The 12,706-nt window shown below is 45.7% G+C and overlaps 1 protein-coding gene across 6 annotated transcripts in view; it reads right to left on the minus strand.

Moving 5' to 3' along the window:
- The window catches only part of SERTAD2 (SERTA domain containing 2), an 83,103-nt gene extending 71,868 nt beyond the window's left edge, over positions 1 to 11,235 (minus strand). Inside the window, exons 1-3 of one of the 6 annotated variants that reach the window (XM_054195238.1) lie at positions 10,771 to 11,235; positions 9,091 to 9,242; positions 8,895 to 8,989 (exon numbers count right to left, since the gene is read on the minus strand). Coding sequence is in view for 2 of the 6 variants with exons in the window: in XM_054195235.1 (XP_054051210.1) it covers positions 9,091 to 9,122 (32 nt within the window). In the remaining 4 variants the exon portion in view is untranslated. Of the gene's footprint in view, positions 1 to 8,894; positions 8,990 to 9,085; positions 9,243 to 10,770 lie in introns of all 6 variants that reach the window. The other 5 variants (XM_054195237.1, XM_054195235.1, XM_054195233.1 and 2 more) reach the window with 5 other exon arrangements.
- Positions 11,236 to 12,706: the final 1,471 nt, after the last annotated feature.

Here is a 12,706-nt window from a genome sequence, read left to right on the forward strand (position 1 = left end):
CCTACAGACCCCATCAGCCACCTCCGTCTCCCCCAGCCCCAAAGCACACTAGGGAACAAGTTAGTACTTCACACCCCTAAGCTCAGCATGACGCTGTCTAGAGTCAGCTAATAAGGGATGTTAAGAACAGGGCTGCATCTTAAACCCACCCATCACAAAGAAGCAGAAAGGAGGTTCCTCCATCCACACACTATGACAGGAACCTGCCTTTCAAAAAATCCAAAGTTCCTCACTTCATATACGAGGCACTAGCAGCAGTGGCCACAAGTCTGTATCCTCCATGCAGCAGAGCAGGATTTAACTCCCTCGGGTGAGGCAGACTGATGATTTCCTCCCTGCCATTCTCACCCCAACCCAAGATGGCTGAGGTCTTGCAGGAGCAGTGCCATAAACCTCCGGACTACGCTGGACTACACAAGATGGAGAGATGACTCTCAGCTCCAACAGCAGAAACGAGCCTGCCTTGCACAACAGACACTGGTTAAAATGCAGAGCGGAGAGGCTTTTCCTGTTTGCACAGGCACTTCCCAGACAGAAGGAGCCACTGGTCCCAGCTCCGAGAACAACTGGTCCAAACAGCAGCACATTAAATGCACCAAAGGCCCTGGGGGCAGGCAGCATACCCTGAACTCTCCTCTACCTCATCTCCAACTGTTCTTCAGAAGAAAGAACTGCAAAGACACAAACAATCCCATGGGCATGCATTTGTGGTGAGTTTCAAGAGTGTCTCAAGGAGCGTCAGCAGAAGAACATCCAGCTTCTACATTTAGGTTTGAGCTGCATATTGAGCTGGTCACTGCTGCAAGACGAGGACATTTCCAGTCATGCTCAGCAACAGAGAAAGATAACAATAGATTTGTACTGAGATTAAGGGGCTCTTCTTTATACTGCCCATTCTGGCAACACATTAAACACCCCTCTGCAAAGTGATGGGCAATAAAATTCTTTCTTGACATCACAGGAACACTTGAGACTAAGTTAATTGAGTCAGGGCCTTGGTCTTTTTGCAAATCAAATGAAGGACAGGATATATACAAGGTAGACAGTTTACATGAACAATGTTATGACATTTTTTTAAATCAGGCTTTTTCCCTTGTGTACTCAATACTACTAAATTTTGCCTTGTCCTGTGGAAAGCACACAAGGTTAGATGCAAAACAAGGTCTTCTCCCACACTTGATGTTACACTGGCAGTGCTAGATTCCTTGCTGCTCATCTTCCCACACCTGTGGATGTTCCATGAGTACCCCACTGTTCCCCATCCACTCCATGTCACACTCTAATAAAGAAAACCAATTTATCGCTGTTACTACCACTTCCCAGTTCTTGTGCCGCTGAGGAGGCACCACAAACAAAAGTGAACAACACGCAACTGCTCTGTTTGCGTGTCCTGAGGACTGGCTCTGTGCGCTGGTGCCTGAAGAACAAGCACATTGCAAAAGCATTATGTTTCCAGTGGCAAGATGGATGGGAAAAGCGCCAGCCACTAGCTGTAACCCTTTTGTCATGCCAATTGCTGGCTGCTATGAGGATGTACGTTAGATACCTCCTTAGAAAAGAGCTCTGCATCTCATCCTTCCAGATGGAGGAGGAATGATTCATAAGCACACAAGCAATGCTAGAATGACGGCTGAAGAGAAAACATTTGCTTTTTGTTTTCCATTTTGTGTTACAGACATGCTCGGGGCCTTAATCGCAGCAAAGACTGAACTGAAGACGATGACACTTTGTGCCCCAAGGAATGCATGTGCAAAACCCCAATGCTACTTCTCACTGGTCTTGTCAAGCCTCATGTTGCATGCGCACACCTCACGTGCCTTGTTCCCCTGCTTTCTCATTTTCACAGCATTTCTCTGCATAGAACATGACAGAATAACTCCACTTACACAGCCATCACATCGTGCAATGACAAATGCAGGGGAAAGCATCCAAGAGACCGATCAGGTGTCAGGAGCTCTAAACTGACCAAGGACTGACTTGTAATGCAGAAGCAAAGCAAAGGACCTCTTTTCTTTCCAGACACACCAGGGACCCAAATGCACACATTCACTAGGCCTAGATGGCTGATAAATGCAGAACAGACAGAAGGCTCGGCAGTCAGAGCACTTGTCTGCACGGTGCCTGTTTCTTTCATGGAGGCCACTGCGCATATCCTCCTGCCCACTTCACCTGCACAGCACCTTTGCCACATACTGGCGCTCCTCTCAAGGGCCCTGTGTCCCATGAATCTCTTTCTGTTTCTCAGTACTACCCTGTAAACTGCCACCTATTTACTTTCCTCTGCCTCTCTCAGATTTCTGAATTCCTTGGAGCAGAGATTATCCATAAGCACCTGGCACATCCTGAGTCTTACTGCAAGTAAATAAACAAACAGCAATGCATAAGTACACAATATATACATTAAGCCAGGCATACAGCAGTCATCTCTGACAACAAAAGTAAGGGTGGTAGCTTCTCCCTACAGACAGTGGTAGAAAATTTACACTTTGGAGAATATCCACTGACCAGGAAAATCATCAGATTCGCCTTCCCTGCCACCCACTTCCCTCCTTCCCCCATCACATGATCCATTTCTGAAATCCATGCCCCACTTTTTATTATAAGTTATTCTAATCAGTTTTGTGGCATGGCAAAAATCCAGCATAACCTTCAGAAATATGCATGCACACATTGGCTATACAGCTTCTTCATTTCATAGGAGCCTTTCACAACAGCCTGGTGCAGAGTCTGGGAGGATTTGGCAACCTTTCTTAGCAGCACCCCCATGGTGGTGACCCTTTCCTAAAGGGCGCTAAGATGCTACGCTACTTCCTCTCTTTGTAAAGGAAGGACTCTTCCTTAATCTCTCGTTAAAGACAAGAAAAAGTGTTCAAGCGGGGATTTTTTCTCTGCTGTTTTTCAGGTTGAAGAAGTGTGACTTGGGGGTGGTAAGGGGTCTAGAAATAACATCTGCAGTCTGATGCAGAAGACCTTCTTTCCTACCCCACTCTCTTCTGAATTGAAAGATGTAAGATAGGCTGGGCAATTGCTCCAACTCCTTCAGAATCAGGTTTCAAGTGGGGAAGAAAGGGTAAGGAAAAAGAAAAAAAAAGAAAAATAAAAAACACAGAAAGGCCCCAGAGATGATAAAGGTTCGTAACTTTTCTTGGGTAAGGAGCACAGGCTACTTTCGTAGCTCTTGAAAGAAGCCCTACACAGTTGTTCACTCATGCTGCAACAGCTCCAGAAAAAATCTGGATCTGTGGCTTTCCCGTAAAACTAATAAGGAGGTCTGAACCCCACTCTGGGGAGGGAGAATAAAAAAAAAAAAACAACAACAAGCAATTTAAGCACAAAGCACTACCATCTTGTTAAATAATATGTTAAGAACTCATCTGCAAGTCTGTCTTGGCCAATGAGGGACATAAATCAGGAAGACACAGTAATACTCCCTAGCATGCAATTAGTCACTGCTGAAAGCACTTTAACTCTGGATTTCTTGGATTATAACATTTCAAACACTGTTGTTTCATAGGAGTGACATGCTAGGTGTCCAAACACCACAATCAAATTTTGCTACCAGGACATTCGGGCAATGGATTATCACAGCAAAGGAAATGGATATTTTATTCTGAACAAGGGAAGACTATCAGGTTTTGAACATGGCAGGGGACAGAATAGAAGACTATACCCAAGATTTTTTTTTCCTCCCCTCTTTTGGCCTTTCCAAGATAGGAATGCCACAAAAATCTGCCAATCTGAAAGACAGAGTGCCTTTCCCTACAATTTTCACTGTAATATCTGAAAACAGGGAATAAATTTAAAATATTCCAAATCAAAGGGCAGTTAAGACAGCCTTTTTGCATTGGCTGAGTGCTGGAAGGGTGCCCTGGGCATTTTCCCATTGCATATCTGGCTGCTAACTCTTTCACTTGATATCAGGCAACAACCATCACCAGGCCTAGAGATATCAGCTCCGTTTAGAAACTTTACTATCAGATATGTTCCCTCTCACAGGAAGGAGGGCCACTTACCTTCCAAAACCTTCAAATTAGCAGGTTCAGCAAAAGATTGGTGCGTTGCTTTAAAAAGGTTTAACAGTTTAAAGGTTCTCTTAAAAAGGCTACAGCTTTTACCCTTACATCACCACAGAAAACCTTTATACCTTAGTTCTCACATTGTATCACAAACCAATTATTAGCTTTTTTAACTTCACTAACCTTGTTTGGTCTTTGTTTTTTAAAGAGTATTTTGGTACCTTCAACACCTACATATGTATTTTTTGGTGCATGGTATTCAGGAGGCCCTGATTCTGACCTCAATTTCTTTGGCAAGAGACAAATATTCCAGCAGAGAATGAGGGAAAACACTCTAAGTCTTAATAACATCCCTGTGATGAGAGGTCACTAGTAGCCATGACATATTAAAGATGAGAAACGACTAAAACAGAGAAGACAGCCAAATAAATAGAAGAACAAAAAAAAAAAAATAGAACCGAGCTCCACAAAGCATAGAAGAAGCAAAAAACCTGCTTTGCTACAGCACAGGGCACGTGTCTGAAGCTGATGACACCTGAGTATTATTCCTGGCTGTGGTCCTGACTCCTTCTGGATGACTGCACCAAGTCATGTCACACCTCCAACAGGCTCTCCCTTCACGTTTTCCTCTTGGACTACAGGTCAGCAGTGGTGAACCTTTTCCTTGCCAAGTGCAGAGGACACTAAATATTACTGGCATCCCGCACCTCAACATGTGCCTTAGTACTACATGACAGCAGCACAATGGCTCTCCATACCAAAAACTGAGAAGTGTGGGCCACAGAAAACAGGAGCTGGATGCCAGTCCACCCAGATTTCACATTCCCACTGTAAGCTTTTTAAGGAAGGATCAGTTGCTATTTATTTGTACTCTGTGTAGAGCAGTGTTATTCAGAGCTGTTGATGTGATTCTATAAGCAAGCAGCAACACTGGTAGTTGATTAAGACTAGAAAGAACAACAACAAATGGAGGAAAAAAAATTGGCTGGAAAGAAGTGGAGTGAATCAAAAACAACAACAGAAAAGGAATTCTGTAGGACAGAAAGAAGGAAAGCAGACAATGAAAAGATACTTAGAAGAAAGGAAACTAAAAAAAGATAACCAAAAGTAAAAAAGGCATCCACAGGAATATCTGACTTCATTTCAACAAAAAACAGGGTGTGTTTTTTTTTTTAAATGATAATTTTGAATTTCGATAATCAAACAAGCAGTGTCTTATTTTGCCCCACAGCAAATATATGAATATAGACTTTTACATTTTAAAGAGGAAGAATCCAAGCTCTCAATGCACTTGTCCTCAGAGCTAATGCTTAACCACATTAGTAACAGCTTATGAAAAGACAGCAAAGTGACTACAATTCCTTCTCTATCTAGAAGCTATTTTTTCAAAGTCACCATCACTACTGTAATTTTGCAGTTATGAAAGACTTTATCCTCATTATTTCTTGGGACCTTCCTCCCTAATTCACATAATAGGAGCTAAAAAGGTTTGGTTCAGGTTCAGACGAGATCTCTTCATCCCTGGGTTTTTTTTCATTTCTGTGTTCTTAAACTGTCCTTAACTGGATACTCGTGGTGATGCCAGAGATACGAAGTACTGTGGATGACTACAACTACAGGCAAATATTTTAAAGAATCACGAATTTACTTGCATACTACATTACTCCAACTCCCTGGCCCTTCCTGTGACTTCACCTGCTCATAATCATTAGAAAGCAGAGTGTCATTTCTAAGCTGTAGTTGAGCACTGAAAGCACCATGCTGGCCCTCACTGGCTCTATTTAATTAGAGATTAGCAGAAACAATAAAGCATAGGGAGAATATAAACATAATGTTGCCAGTTTCTCAGTAAAAAGGTTTGGGTTACCAAAGAGATAAGAGGAAGGCTGCCTATTTTATCTGCGCAGCCGGACCGGCAAGTTTACATTCACTGGAACCACGCCCCCATCAGAATTCCCTCTGAAATGTCAACACAAACCATATTATTAATTTTCCAAGTTGCTGACCTTTACTGTTGCCTGCATCATAAACCCAGCATTTTGAACTCTTTCTGTTCATACAAGAACATGCTCTGCACGCCTCACGATAGCCGAGCTCCGTACACATGCTGCTCGCATGGCACAAGACAGACGTTCGCTGCAGCATTCCTGAAGAAGCTGCCGAGTTGGACCTTCCTAGTTCCATAAAGTCCGCCGGATCACCATTGGTTATGCTATCCACCAAGGCAGCCCGGTTCCCCTCAAAGCTCTTAATGTATCTTTGCTCGAATAAAATGTGTCAGAGTATTTTGTGAAGGGTTGTAGCATGCAGATATTCTAAAATAAAATAATTTGATTATGAACTTAAGTTTAATTCTCAATCAGGAAGAAGGAAAAACAACAACCCATAAAGTCCTTGGATTCGAAGACAACCATTCCCATTTACTGTTCCTCCCAATTAAAATGTTTTTATATAGATCATCAGAACTTAAGGTATCATACGTGTTGCACAGTGCTCAACATAAGGCTGTCGATCTGTCATTTCTCTGCAAGCACTTAATGTGATGAATGATCTGATTACTTGTCTTTCTGGTATAAAAGCAGGAGAAGCTTTGAGACAAAGAAATAAAGGCCAATGCATATTACAGATCTTACAGTGATTAATATCAGCCTTCCTGACTCACATATCTGAAAACAGTTAAGGTCACTACTTCTTTTTTATTTTTACTGTGGATTTCAGTATGTCTCATCAGCACCCTCCAAACACTTGAGATAATTTAATTTAAAGCAGAAACAGGAATGTCAGGAACATACAGCATTTAGGTTACAATAAACAATGCCACACCAGCATGTCATAAGAAAAATAAGTGACCTTCAGTCTTGTCTCTGCTGACAGACAGACACACTTGAAGCCACTTGCAGGCCAGGATGTTAGTGTGATTTCTGGAAGATAATCTAATAAATAAAGGTTTAAAAGAGTTAAAAAAAAAAAACAGACTACTTATTGTCTGAACTGAAAAACCTGCCTTTCCAAATCAACTAATGGTTTGGCAAGCGTACACGAAAGGCAGACAAACAAATAGCATCTTTTCCTTTAAACATGGAATCTGCAATAAGAAAGAAATCAGCGTTTTATTGATTTCCATAATACCATCTCTACAGCTTAACAAACTCACTCAGCTGCTAATGCTAATTCACTGATGCTATGGAGCCTTCCCATATAATTATACACCCTCCACTTCGCTGAGCCCCAGGGCGCTGTTTCTAACTTTCCAGAGGACCACTGCACTGAAAGTAGAAACAAAAAAACCCTCTCTTTCATTACCCAAAGCAAACTGCAAACCAAATTTTCCTTATTTAAATGGGAAATTAGAGAGACTTAATTTTTAAGACAGAGAATAGTCTGCCAGTCTGCGTATATTTTCAGGCTTGATATCGTGACAACAAATTCTCATGTAAACTCTTCTCCCCACCCCGTTTTTTTTTTTTTTCTTCCTGAGAGTACGCAACAATGCAACGACGTATAAATATTGCAACAATTACAATTTCTAGGGAGAGATTCTAAAGTCCTTCTCAGCTCAGAAGTGTTTCAAGGGGGTGATTCAGAATCAGACATAGAGACTTTTGTGAATGTCACTATAATTAACATTTTAAAAAAATTGTAAAATGCTATCATTGCTATAGGGAATATTTTATAACTGGATGTATATTTCAAAGATATTTTTGAGAAGTTTTTCTTTAAAAAAACCCCACCCTTGTACACCTTCTAAACCAAATTAAAGGAAGATACCTTCTCAGAGTTAAAATCCAAAATGTCCTAAATAATTAATGAAGTAAACGCTGCCATTTTTTTTCTCAATTTCTCAAACAAATTCAGCAGTCCACAACCAAGCAGACGGCTCCAGTGTACTTCAGTGTGAGTTTTGCTCAATTAGGGACTGCAGAATTTGGCCCAATTAATCTAGTACTGTCTATCTGGAAAGAATGTGGTGTAACTCCGCAGTGTAAACACCCTCCCCGAATGGCTGTACCTAGTCCCCTTTTCCTGCTCCCCAGTTTACCCTGCCTTGATATTTCAGATCCAACCGTACTGTATTCACCATCTCCATCAAGATTCAATGTGCCGTTTGAGCTAAAAGAGCTTAATTTTGCTATGGTTTCCCATGCATATATTAATTTGGAACCGGTTAATCTATTTCCTCTGAGAATGGTGAAATGTGTGGATTTTTGTTCAACAAACAAACAAGTTGACAGTATCAATACAGAGTTGGAGAGCCTCTAAAAACAATCTAGTTTGCATAATTAATGTTAATTACAATAACATCTCAATCAGTGACACAAAAGCTTAGCAATGAACACAGTCATACAAGGAAGTGAAAACATGAAACAAACATGAAAGAATTGTGTCTTGTTCTGAAAGAGTATCAAGCAAACTTTCAAGACATTTATAAATAAGAACATAAAGGCAGAAGACAGTTCTGCTTTGTTAGACATATTTTCTTTACGGGCTGCTTAGTACGGAGCTTTCTTCTGAGATTGTAATAAGACAGTGGATCTGAGCTGTGGACACACCAGATAATATTATCTTTCTACAACATCACATCCAAGCCATTATCAACTGCTTTAAAGAAAAACAACCGAGGGCCTGATCCTGCTGCCAGTGATTTCAATAGCAAACATTTAAACAATGTGATGTGAATGTTTGGGGGTGGGGGGGTGGTTCTGGAGAAGGAGGGGAAAAAAAAAAAACAAACCAAAAACCACCCCAACTTGAACACCGCATGTAGGTATGGATTCCCTCAGGCACAGAGGAATTTCAGGACAAGATAATGAATTTTTCAACAATCTTTTTCCTACTTTCCATAGCAACAAGGGAAAGCTAAACACACAGAAAACTTACCTGCCTGTTTCACTGGTAGCACAGAAGTCTTAAACAGGGCTTTTTGGGTACGGTCACTTAACAGAGCAGCTTTACATTTAATCCTCAGAAGTTTTCTTCATGACCCAAGAAAAATAGTTATCCGATATATTCTTATTTCAAGGGAAGGGGGTGGGGGGGAATAGTTACGAAAAAAATAAGCGCCGCTCTACCTCACCCAGATTGGTGCTGTAGTACACAAGTAGTCATACAAGCATCGCAGGGAGTACTTGCGCAGTAAAGTACCACTCAGCGTGAGTAAGGGTGGCGTAATCGGGGCTGATGAGAGAAGGCATCGGAGCTCGTCACGTCACTACTACAAGGGCCTTTCTGAAAACAGGGGTTTCTTGATTACTTTTCACATTAATGCAAATCCACTCCGTTAAAGTTAACGAAGTTACACTGGTGCTAAACTATTACCAGAGGAGAAGCAGGCCCACTTCATATTGATTTAAGATCTCAAGGACCCCCCCATAAAGGCAAAATAGCCGACATTAAGGAAGTTTGTGGGTTACAGTGGGCAAGATACACCTTGGGATAAGGAGTGATTTTCTACTTGGTATCAATCTCAGGGCTGATTTTTTTTTGTTTCCCTCCCTCTCTTTATAGACAGAAGCAAGACAAGATTTGCTAAAGACTTCATTTCCTCTAGAAATTCACTGATCTTAAGCATACTTGAGACTACACTTAAGTAGTCACCAACTAAAGCCATACTTTACTACTTATTTAGAAGAGTGCTTGTCTTAAGAAAAGAAACTTCTTGTGGAGGATTCTCATAATGATGCTGGCCTTTCCTCTTAGGAAAAGTTCAGTAGATTTATTTTTCAGATGTCTGAGAAAGCTGATTTTGGAGCGCTGTGAGGTTTGGTAAACCTTCAATTCAGCAATTAGTTTCCATACGATATGAATTACAAAGATCGAGCAATTAATATTAATTACTAAAGCCAGCAAAGTACTAAGGCTTCAGACACCCTGTGTATGGAAATGCTGCTGTACTTGCTGGGGTTTTCCATGTATCTGTTTTATTTTAGCTACCCTGAATGTACAGCACATGGGAACGTACACTACATTCACATTTCTAAAAATACATTATGGAGGGGGAAAAAAAAAAAATCAATAGCAATGAAATAGAGACATAACCGTTCTACATGAAGTGCCCCCAGTATCAATCCAAGCCACCAAAACACCCCACTGCGGACCACAGCTTCGCCCTACAATGGATGGATTTTCCTTCCACACCAAGTCAAGCCCAGGTAATACCGAAATACCTGGGCATGACGGGGTGGGGAGGAGGGATGGTGCACCTGGAAATCAAGAAAGCTGGGTTTCCCTGGTTTTTTTTTCCCCGGGGGGACTGTGGCCAGGGCCCGGTCTGGAGGGGTCTGGCCCAGCGGCTGGACCCGGGTGGGTTTTGGGAGACCCTCGTGTCCACCTTCACCCCAGCCTCAACTGCTGTCTCAACCAGGTGGGTGAAGGGGGAGAAAAAAAATAAAACAAAAATCACAATAAAATGTGTCATCGGCAGCATGACACGCATTTGTAGTTGGTAACGACGCCGGGGTTTTATATGTTGTATTTTGTTTTTTGTTTTTTTTTTTTTTCCACGTTTCCCCACCACCACCACCTTTCTTTCCCGCTCTGAGGGGGAAAAGCGTCTCCTCGGCCGGTGCCAGCCTGCGCTGCGAGGCGACTAGCCCCCAACTTTCAAAACACTTGCCAGCCACCGCCGCCTTCCCCGGGCAACCGGGGGCCGCCCTGCCCCTGCCCCTGCCCCAGCCCGACCCGCACCACCCCCCTCCTTAAACCGTCACCCCCCCAACTCAGAAAAAGAGCCGGCAAGGCCGTGCCCGGCACTCACCCGCTCCGGGGGGCTCCGCCGCCTTCAGGACCGTTGAGGGAGGCGTTGAGGGGAGCGTGGGAGGTGGCGGGGGGTAATAGAGAGAGGGGGCGCGGGGACACACACACAGGTGAGGAAATTAAACCGGAGAAAGGCGGCGGGGGGGAATTAATTTAAAACGAGCGTGCGGCGGGGCGCCGGGCTGCGCGACGGAGGCCAGGCGCTGAGGCGGCTGTGCTCTATCCCATGCCGCTGGGGTGGCCCCGGGCGGCGGCAGCAGCCGAGCTGGGGGGGAAGTTGTGGCCGCGGCCGGCGGGGAGGATGTGACAGCGTGACAAGTACGGCCCGCCAGCCATGTACCGGGGGAGGAGGAGGCGGGGGAGGCGGCCGCCGGCGCGCAGGGGGCCGGGGCAGCCCAGGCAGCGCCGCCCGCCCGCACACGGCATTTAACGGCGCTGACGGGCCTCGCCGTGACTCACACACGGGAGTTAGTCACAGGGCGGGACCGGGGAGAAGGGAGGGGGTGAAGGGGAGGGGAGCTTGCCCCGCCCCCTGGGCCATCAGCCAACCAACGGGACGTCGCGTCCCGGCGGATTGGCGCGTCGGCCGGCCAATGGGAGTGCGGGTCTGCCGGCAGCGCCGGAGCGCCCCCCCCCCCCTTCGGCCCAATGAGTCTTCTGAGGACACTGCCGCGAAGTGTTGGGGAGGGACAGTCCCCCTCTTCCCCACCCCGCGGGGCGGGAGCTGCGCCCTGGCCTGCCGCCGCCGGCCAATCGATGTTGAGGATTGGGTTGATGGGCGACCCGGCTCGCCCAATCACAAATGGTGTGAGGGATAGCGTAGGGGGAAAGCGCCTTCTCCCGCCCCCTCCCCGGGAGATGGTCACGCAGGGAGCGGAGGGCGGGGGAGGGAGCGTGACTGGGGCCGGCGGCGCCGCACGGCCCGGGGAGGGGCGTGGGCATCCAGCCGGCCCCGAGGGCGGTGGGGCTCAGCCGGCTCTGGTGTGAGGGCGGGGGTTACCTCAGCGGGGGCGGGCATCATGGTGGCCAGGGCGGGGGTTACCTCAGCGAGGGGGGGCTGAGGCGGGAGTTACCTCAGCGAGGGGGAGCACCGAGGTGGCCGAGGCTGGGGTTACCTCAGCGAGGCGGGGCGGAGGGAACGGGCCCGGCGCCTGTGAGACCCCGGGGAGGGGACCCGGGGTTGGCCGCCGAGCGGGGTCGGCGGCCGGGAGATGTCCGGGGCGGAGAGGGGCTCGGCCCGGGGCAACGCGGCCCAGCCAAGGTCGTTTCCCGCGGGAGGAAGGAGACCGGAGCTGGGGCCTGCTCCAGGGGAAGCCGGGGCGGCCCCGCTGGCACCGGCCGGGGAAGGGCTGGCCGAGCGCCGGCCGGGAGGTAAAAAGCCTGAAGCGGGGTTGAGGGGAGGCCGATTGCAGCCAGCTCGGCTGTGAAAACCTCAGCTTCCATTGGGGCCCCGCGGTTTGGAAGCGGGACGTTGTGTTTTTCTTGTGTTTGACAGGTGTCACGGCTCAAGATCTGAATATTTCCACTTCCCCACCTTTTCCTCTGTTGGTTGTGTCTGTTGGTTTTGTTTTTTTATTCTGACATTTTTAGAGAAGAAAGCTCATCTCGGGTTCCGGTGTGATGTCGAAGTTAGACCAAATGAATGAAAAAAATAAAAGTCATAGTGCTGACAGATGGGTTACAAAGTGCAATTCCTCTTGTGCTGCTGGGGGAAATCGACAGATAGGAGGGTATCAGTAGTGTGAAAAAGCAACACTGTTTTCATAAGTGCTTATTATTGGAGGAATTTATTTTGGGTAGAGTAAGGAAGTAATGCCCACTAGGAGTTTCCAACAAATACTGGAGCCTTACCAAAAACTTCATCCCGGTGAAGGAAATTAGATGTTCAAATTGTATTTCACTTCTTCATCTCTACTTAGAAACTCTTAAATTAAGAC

Source organism: Rissa tridactyla, chromosome 3 (genome assembly GCF_028500815.1).
Source record: "Rissa tridactyla isolate bRisTri1 chromosome 3, bRisTri1.patW.cur.20221130, whole genome shotgun sequence".
Lineage (NCBI taxonomy): Eukaryota > Metazoa > Chordata > Aves > Charadriiformes > Laridae > Rissa > Rissa tridactyla.